Raw genomic sequence first — 9,653 nt, forward strand, 5'->3', positions numbered from 1 at the left:
CAACTTGTATGACTTTCATAAGAGAATTGCACAAATTAAATTATTTGGACAAACAGTGACTGAACTTGTTTTTACTCCCAAACTAATCCTTAGATGTTTTATCAGAGAAAACCTCCACTGCTATCTGCTGATAGTAGAGGATTGTGTACACCTCTCAGTGGTAATTTGCTATATTTAAGTGAATTTAATGTTTAGTAAAACCCTCCTGCTCACCAAGCCACTGTATTAGTATAACAAACACATAGTAACTTGTGAAAAATCTAATTCCAGAATTATTATTATTTTTTAATTAATAACATTTCTAAAGATTATTATAATTAAATCTTAAGTATCAATGTAATCCAGGTGATGATACAAATCTCTATAGTCAGTATCCACAAGATGGAGCCCGTACTCTTCTCCTCTCATGTGAATCCATCCAGCTTCTCCACTGTTTTTTAGCAGACGTCTACAAGTTGCACTATTAATTAGAATTATTTATTTATTTCTAATAAAAAAAAAACTCCTTAAACTCGTTATTTGTTGTCGTGCGACGGCTGTTTTTCTTTGTGTTGCATTTGCGTGACACTGGAACCTTCTATAAAGAAATCTGTCATGACAAAATATTGATATGGCTTTAGTAAACACACAGTCAACAGTGTATCTTAGGAGGTACAACAGTTCCATATGATCTTTTGGCTATTTAAATACACAATAGTCACAGCTAACACGTAAATACTGTAAGTCAAACATTGTTAGGGGGAGAAGTTGGGCGGATTTTCAACAGTGGTTCTAGTATCTAGTACTATCACATTTCTTCTTATTCTCGTTATTATTATTATCATTATTATTATTTCTATTGCTGGTTGAAGGCCTGCTTGTTTTTCATTTTCTAAGATTCACACTGATATTTTTTGGAAACCTATCGGTTGATAAATTTAATGCCGTTCTAAGATAAGAGCAAATAAACAGAATGGGGGAAAAAAGTTGTATTTTTTAGTAAATTATTAGAATTTCAGGTTGGAACTTTGGAAAACATTTATATACAATTTTAGCCCTCAACAAAAGTAGAATTTTAGGCTTTAATCCCAGCATGTTGGTGTGAGAGGCCCAGTGTTTTTATAGGCAAATATCAGTGTGAAGGTTGGCCTTTTCATTGGTTGCAACCACACTCTGATTCCCCTGCGAAGTTATCTGATTGAAAATCAGGGAGGAGAGAAAAGAGACAGCAACAAGTGTGATGCTTTTACACTGCTTTGCTTTTCTGACTTTTGGGAAAGGATTTAGCGAAGCACTTTCTTCCGCTGAGAGGACGGTCACCAGAGCAGAAGGAAATAATAATAATCCTTTTTTTATTATTACTATTACGGCGTTTTTAATCTCTACGGGAGCCTGCTCGGTTAAAGGTGAGTACATGCCGCCTGTGTAAATAAAGTGACGTTGTGCCATTTAAAAAAAAAATACTTTTTCTTGAAGACGCAAAAAAGTGTAGGCTAAACGTCTAAAGCGCGGTTATTAAGTGTATTATTTGTGGGCCTATCATTGTTTTCCATATGGATATTATAATTGATTCACTTTCCAAAGTACCTGCAGTCTCAGATGGAAGGGGTGTTGGAAAGTAACTTTTTTTTTTTTTCAAATTTGTCTCGATCAATATTTTATAAAGGATTATTCTGTTCTCCTAAACGATTATTTGTCTGGTGTAGGAACAACATGCCCCGGTCATTTCTAGTGAAAAACAAACGGCGCATGTCCTTTAATGTTCACCGGTCATATGAAGAGGAGCAGAAGGCCCAGATATCTACAGGTAAGACGAAATGAACACGATTTCCTCTGAATATATGAGGAATACTCGGCTTCATGTCAACTAATAATCCTGTTCACTTTTATTTCCATGTACAACTAGTTTAAAGCAACATACTGTTACTTCAATCATTTGCATGAACGTCAGTTTTTAGGCAAATCTTTTAAAAAAGCACATGTATTAATCCTGTATGTGTCACACATAGGTATCCAGGTTGCGATATTCAAGATTAAGTACTGACTAGCTTCATAATGGATTTAAACGCAATGCTCCACGAGGAACAGAGTTTTGTTTTTACAGGGTGTATTTATTTGCTCTGTAATTATGTAGAGCAGTGTTTTCTGTTTGAATCAATCACACTTTTATTTGTTGTGGCTTTGCAGAAGTCCCACTGCTGGTTCAGAGGATAGACTCTTCAGACAGGCTTCCAGCAGAGAAGCAAGGTCCCGATCCAGATGGCAGTCCGGTTGAAGAGGAGGAGACAGAGGTTGTGTGTCCCTTACCTGTTCACCCGGAGCCAACCAGACCTCCTGCGGCTCCCACACAGCCGTACTTAGTAGCTGGTGAGCGACAGCATATTATTCTCCCTTTTAACACTCCCAAGCCTAACTTTAGGTAACACATGTTGATTCTGTGTCTGCATTTGCGCACCCTCAGAGCCTCACTTGGCAGAATTCCCTCCATACTACAAGCCAACGTATGCCTGGGAGTCTGTGCATCCTTCCTATGAGCTCCGTCAGATGAGCTTCAGCCCCACGGTGCTGCAGCATGCCAGTAATCTTTATGGCTCTCACATCAGCCGCAGCCCACAGCCTCAGCAGCCTCTGGACTGCAGCACACTCTACTCCCCAACATCCGACACCTACCACTGTATCACCTGTGACAAAGTATGTGCTTTTCCCTGCTAGTACGCTTACCTAAAAATGTAGCTGCACAATGGAGGGATTTGACATTTTCAGGAGAATTTACCCATGGGTTAACTCTGTTTCAGGTGTTCTCTACGCCCCATGGACTGGAAGTTCACGTCAGGAGGTCGCACAGCGGGACGAGGCCTTTCGGCTGCAACATCTGCAGAAAAACCTTTGGTCATGCAGTCAGTCTGGAGCAACATATGAATGTCCACTCTCAGGTACATCACTGACTTTGAACTAACACGTGTTTATTTATGATAAACTATAGCTGTCCAACAATGCATGTTTTGCACTTCCATAACGTTTGGAGGACATTTGACAGAGTTTATAAAACTAAATGGTCAGAATAAAACATATTCAGACTTGTAGTCTCTAGTCCAGAAGAAATTTAAAAAATACTGGATTGACCATACTGTCATTTTAATATCTTTTACGACATTGACTATATAATCTCACCAAAAGGTCCATTTACTATCTTGCCTGGGGCTTTGAATGGTAGATTTCAAATGCTCTGAACATCTAAAGCTGCGTTTCTCAAATTCATTCACAATGTGTTTTACAATTTAGTGAAAACTGGGCAAAGACCATCTGCTGATGAAGACCATATTTTATGATTGAAAGCACCAAAAGGACCATGTGGTGAGATTATTTACTTAGAGGCTTAGCATTTCTCATCCAACACTTTTTTGGGCTATTTCTCATCAATCAGGAAAAAAGCTTTGAGTGCAAGATGTGTGGGAAATCGTTCAAGCGCTCCTCCACCCTCTCCACACACCTGCTCATCCACTCGGACACCAGGCCTTACCCCTGCCAGTACTGTGGCAAGAGGTTCCACCAGAAGTCTGACATGAAGAAACACACATACATCCACACTGGTAAGTCAAAACATGCAGATTGTTTGGCAGCGGCCATGTTTTTATGATACTTGTAAAATATTAAACTACCCACAGTTCTCCCTAGCTCTAATCATCTTTCTGAGTGCAAAATGCAGGAATGGTTTCCAGGATAATATAACTGCTGATAAATCAGAAAAAAGAAAATGTGCTGACGATTTGCATATCTGGTTTTCCTACTTCATGTAGAGCTCACTGAAAGGAACATCATGCAGCCAACATTTGTTTTCAATAAATGTTTGACAAATCTGAACAATGCCATGATTCTTCTCTTAGTCATATTGATGGAAAAGTCAGGTTTAACTGACTTTCATTGTTCATCGTTTGAGAATGATCCAAGATTTGATTCTTTAGATTTCTCACAGTTTTGTAAATCTTTTATAATTATATTTATTTTAGGTGAAAAGCCCCACAAATGCCAAGTGTGTGGAAAAGCATTCAGCCAAAGCTCCAACTTAATTACCCACAGCCGGAAGCACACAGGATTCAAGCCCTTTGGATGTGACATTTGTTCTAAGGGCTTCCAGCGTAAGGTGGATCTCCGCAGGCACCATGAGAGCCAGCATGGCATGAAGTGAAAGCCAAGCTAGTACGAGTGACCAAACATCAATAGCAAGTGTTTGTGCATATGCACAATAAACCTCTGAGGTTTAATGATAAACTGATGTTAATATAACCTAAATATCTGGTATATTTTGGAAGGACATTACAGACAAATGTACATGACTAATAAGGCTGTGAAGTCTAATACTGTTGAAGACAATTCAACTTCAGATACATGTAAGATGTAAATGTAAGATAAAAACAAAGAAGTTAAGAAGTAAAAACAAAAATGTAATTAGTTAATATATTGGAAGTTGTCTTTTTTCAAAGGTGTTTTTGAGTGTGGATGAATGGGAGATGTTATTTGATGTCATTTTTTTTTTCATGGAGTCAATGAATAAAAAATAAAGGGTGAACTTTCAAGGTTGGTCTGTTCAGAGAAAAAAAAACGTATTAAACATGCAAAGTAAAATAAAACATATAATTCTTCATCACTAGAGGGTAAAATACACACACAGTATTTGTCGACAGTGACACACAGAGAACTGTAAACACACTTTTTCTCGCTGATCTGATCTTTCTGTGTGTTTTACTGAGTCACTCCTCTGTTGGTGCAGGATGCTCAGTAACTTTGCTGTCCTCAGGTGAAAATCTCTTGCAGGACTAGAGATAGTGTGCATTCAAATAACACACCCAGAACACCATGCAAATCCAATTCAGGAACGCTATTCATTCCTGAAAGTCAACTAGAAAGAGGATGAAGCAAATTTTTACGTTTAGATATTCATTAGATATACCAGCCTGTGTAACGCCTAGCAGCTTCCTGGTTGTTGCTGGAAAGGGAAAACCAGCTTAATAATCTCAGTAAAAAATCAGAATTGCACAAACTGTCAGCTAGGCCATAATGAATTTTGGCCACACACCCTGGCATAAATGTAATGTCGCTGCTTGGTCTTTATAGCAACTGTAATGGGATACAGGGATTAATAAGACAGTATGGAAAAAGGGATTGATTACTTAGCCAACTGTCACCACACCCAGCAGCCTGTTGGACTTACTTCAACTCACCACCTTCCTCAAACATGAGCCCTATTAGAACATTAAGCTGCTTGAGGCAAATCAGATCATCATCCAAGCCTTTTAAATCTGTCAAACACAGAGAGAAGCTCAGTCAGAATCTGTAAAAATGGTCTTTAAACTTAAATTACACCAAATTGCAGACCTAAATTCATATCCAAAGACGATTTCATTAGTGACCCATTTGTCATTATGTCCCACATAAACACCAAGGATAAAAGTTGAATTTTGTTATTTTCAGGTAATGCTGAGCCACTTGAGGGAAAATCAACTGTCTTAGTCACCACGATGTGTACAATAATAAAGAAAACAGGATCTCATCCAAGTTACACAAACAGCTTTCTGCACACACCATTCACTGTTTTTGGACTGGACTATTAGCAACCTCTAAGCAACCTCTGGCAGTAGTGTGCGAATCACACAATGACGATTTGGGCGGGGGTTCCTCCAGGGTGTTAAGGGAACCCAGGTTAACCCCTTCCCCAATCTGTTATTTGTACCTCTTTTACGGGGGTGCGGTCGTAATTGGGGGGTCAAAACCCCCCAAACCCTTCTGTAATTCGCACTCCGCCTGTCAGCACTACGACAGCTAACCAGGTTCTTCTTGCCTAAATTGTTCATTCTATGCCGAAAACAGTAGCCATGTTGTCTTCTGTGTTTTTCACATTGTCAGTCTATCTCCCCAGAGGGGTCTTCTTTTCTGCAGGGGATAAATTCACAATAGCTCCGAGGTTTTCTCTGTTAAAGGTTTTTCTAACATGACAGCATCGAAGAGTCGCTGTAGGCCTCAGTGTGCCCTGAAATATCATTACTTTATTGTGAAAATGCAACAATCGTCCAAGCTTTTGAAAAGAGTAGTGTGCAAACAGGTGCAAATGGTCACACCTGCTATGTGCCCCTACCTCCTTCAGGAGTGGATCTGTGAACAACTTGATTTTGTTTCACGCTCCGGTCATTGTATCACTGGTGACATGGAGCACAGCTCCTACCGTAATGAACGACTTCTCTGCCTTCAAAATAACGTGGCCTTACATCTGGTTTTGACCTCAGTGGAACCTGTCAAAATAAGGGATGGTGCTGGCAGGGATGTTCTCATGACAATGTCTCTGTTCTGGTGTGGCTGGAGTGCATCCAAAAATATTTACTTAATTCAGCAGGTAATGCTGGACCTTGGTAGAAGGTAGTACCAAAGTGCAAAATCTAGGATATTTTATTTCAAGTGCTACACATAATGTAAGACCACTCTTACGAAGGAAATGCATTGAAAATTTCAGTTTTGCTGTTGTATCCTTGAATAAAGTTTTAATACATATATTTAATTGGCGGCTTAATAGTGAAATAAACCCACAACCATAATTTAGGCCTTATTATTTAGACAACCAGGTTTCCCCATACTTTTAAACAATGACAACAGATGGAGATAACCCGTGCAACCAAAAAGATTTCCAGATAGTAAGATATATTCAGACTATGTACAAATTAAAGGATGGATTCATAGTTAGAAGTGCAACAGTTCATAGGTGAATGTGCAAAGTAGAAATCACTGTTTAAACAGGAAAGAGAGGACATGTGAGGATATGTGAGACCTTACTGTCTAGCATACAAATTCGATGGCTTTATGCAAAATTTGTTGATATTTCCGTGGCAGAAGGGTCTGTTGTGATCTTGTGAAACAGTTGGGCCTGGGAAGCAGATTAAATCAAAATCCTGCACTGGTAACCTAACCTAACTTAAAAAAGACAGAGGATGATCTTGGGTGGGACTGAATAAACAGGACATAGGTCCTGAAAGGGGAGGGGCAATGCTGTAGAAGGTATAGCCTGGGGAAAAACGGGAGAAAAGAAAAGGAAAAAAAAAAGCATGCAGGCTAACAGGTGTATGTGTGCGAGACACTTCTCACAGTGACTTTAGAGTTGTTTTCGTTTCTATGGTTGTCCTGTTACACAGATCTGTCTCACACATAGTAGCAGAGGGCTGTGGTGGAGGTGTTTATGTGGTTATCCAGCCTTTGCATATGTATGTTGCCTGAGGTGCTGTGGTCTTCCAAAAGTTCCAAATTTACCTGATTTTCTTTCTAACTGTTGAGCTCTCACTCAGCTGCACCTGGATCGGAAACAAAAGTTTTTCAGAAACCTTGTACTGATAGAAGAGTGCAATACTGTATGTGCTGTTTTCATTGTGACAGATATGTGTTGCTTCCAGAAAATCTCCCACTAGAAACAGTCTCAGCATGATTATCCAGTGATCTACTAAATCTGATCAACCAACAAATTGTGGAATCGAGACTCAAACATCAGGGTTGCCTTGTCAAAACCAACACAGCCCAATCCAAATGTGTCTCTGTCTTCCTCTCCCACACACAGACTTGAACAGCAGGTAAAGGCATGGAGCTCAGAGTTGATATTTGCCTTGCAAATAAAATGCAAATGAACCATGGCCTGTGGAAACACATCACGGATGGTTGGCTGAACATGCCTGCAGCAATGATGGCTCACCTATGGTGGATGAAGCAGGAGAACCCAATTTTCTCCCTGTGAAATCAAAGAATTGTCATGGGAATTTCAGTTATCATTTTCTCGTATCTATGTTCATCGTTTGCACCTGTTCCGGACATACAAATTCCTCCCCCTAAAAAAACAGTAATGGGGCCCAGATTCTTTATTTTCTACTTTTAATCTGATTAAACACGAGCTGATTTCGCGATATTGGATTCCAGTGACTCAATCTTGTTTCTCTGCTTTTTAAACATTGAAACACAAATGCTCCCTGTCACTCATTCAATAAAATCAGGGCTAGAATGTAAAATGAACTGAAAAGAAACGAAAAGAAGAAGCTGGTCTTTTTCGTCAGAATATACAAGGACACACCATGAAATAACCAATAACAGGACATATGTCAATTAAAAAAGACTTTAAAATTTTAATTAAAGGAATATGTGGCTTTTGTAACAAGATGAAATTAAATATCATAATACCTTATTTGTTTTTGGTTGTTTTACAATGAAACTGCAAAATAAATTAAAGAAATGACCAAAAAATTATAATTATAAACACAAGACATACATAAATTAGTTTCATTTCTGTAAAGAGTTTGTAAAGAGTTGGTGAGTGACGCACCAATGATCTATCCCATGGATTTTAAACGGACAGAATAGCCCAAATATAAAAATAAGCTGTCAGCAGATTTCCTCTTTGTCACCAGGCACAGGAAAATGCTGTATGATCACATCCTACTGCCGCACATTGTGGTGGTGTGATACCATTTGACTGCCAGTAACACTGTGTTGTGGTTCTGCCCTTCTATAGATAGTGTTCAGCGATGACTTCGTGAAAAGGCTGCCCTCAAAATTGTCTTACAGATGGAGTGAGGAAAAAAATACAGGACCATTTCTTGTTCCTTCTTTTTTCAATAATTGATGGCAAAACCCCTGCTTTAGGTTTCATGTAGCCTGATTTTATAATAATGGCAGGAAAAAGAAAAGACCTAATTGCCAACCAATGAGACCTTCAAGAAGAGTATGAGCTTCAGAAATCATTTTGATCCACTAGATTCTCAGCAGAGACTTTTAAAGTTATTATCCAGCACTCACATCCAGTAAAGATTCAAGTCATAATCAAAATTCTCTGGTCTTCATTTTACTGAATAATATTGAGTCATCTTCAAGAACCTTGGATGCCATGGTAGTGGCTGATTGAATCATTTAATAAATTTTTTGGGATTTATCTAGATGTTTTGCAGGATTTGAAGGCACTGCCATCGTCCAATTAGTTGCAAAATAAATCTGAGGGGTCATGATCAATGGGCTGAGGATGATGATCAAGTTAGGAGAGCATAAAAGCCATTAACTGAATACAATATTAGAGTTCTTTTTTTTTTTTTTTATCCCAAGATTTGTTTGTCTAGCCTAGCAGGCAGTACTGTCAGTGTCAGTCAGTCCACCACTTTGTTCCAGACTGAAAGTCATGAAAGGGGATCTTAATATCCAAAAAAAAAAACAGCAGCATTTTAACAATCCTCAGTATGAGCACAAAACAAAACAATCCAAAAGAATTAGGAAGGCACTGCTCTACTTTAGTTTAGGTCCTGTTAGCATTTTGGTACTTTATTGTAATACAATTTTTAATGTGGGTGCAATTGCGTGCCAACCATGAGTGAACTTTCATATCAGAGCAACTTTATGAATAAATTACCAGATTGTAGTGAAAGAAGTGACAGACTATCACCTGTTGTTTTGCCTACAGAAAGTAGATAAGTTTTGCAGGCGTGGCCTAATGCCTACATCACACATCCAAAGATGGACACACAAAGAAAAAGCCTTCCCAACAGAAAAAAAAGTGGCTGAGGGAAGAGGGAAGAGATGACAGAAGGGAGGGGTTGGGCTGAGTTAGAAGTCAGAATGAGTGGGAGTCGAGGTGAAATCTGAAGGCAGCAGGCTCTTACAGCGTG

At 38.9% G+C, this 9,653-nt stretch overlaps 1 protein-coding gene across 1 annotated transcript; it reads left to right on the forward strand.

The window, feature by feature from the left end:
* Positions 1-1,203: 1,203 nt before the first annotated feature.
* On the forward strand, positions 1,204-4,547 carry gfi1b (growth factor independent 1B transcription repressor). The gene is made up of 7 exons (XM_029516175.1): positions 1,204-1,385; positions 1,686-1,786; positions 2,167-2,346; positions 2,441-2,670; positions 2,775-2,912; positions 3,404-3,569; positions 3,987-4,547. The coding sequence occupies exons 2-7, from the start codon at positions 1,693-1,695 to the stop codon at positions 4,163-4,165; spliced, it is 987 nt and encodes a 328-aa protein (XP_029372035.1). The 5' UTR covers positions 1,204-1,385; positions 1,686-1,692; the 3' UTR covers positions 4,166-4,547.
* The last annotated feature ends 5,106 nt before the right edge of the window (positions 4,548-9,653 follow it).

The sequence above is a fragment of the Echeneis naucrates genome, chromosome 12, assembly GCF_900963305.1.
Source record: "Echeneis naucrates chromosome 12, fEcheNa1.1, whole genome shotgun sequence".
NCBI classification, from domain to species: domain Eukaryota; kingdom Metazoa; phylum Chordata; class Actinopteri; order Carangiformes; family Echeneidae; genus Echeneis; species Echeneis naucrates.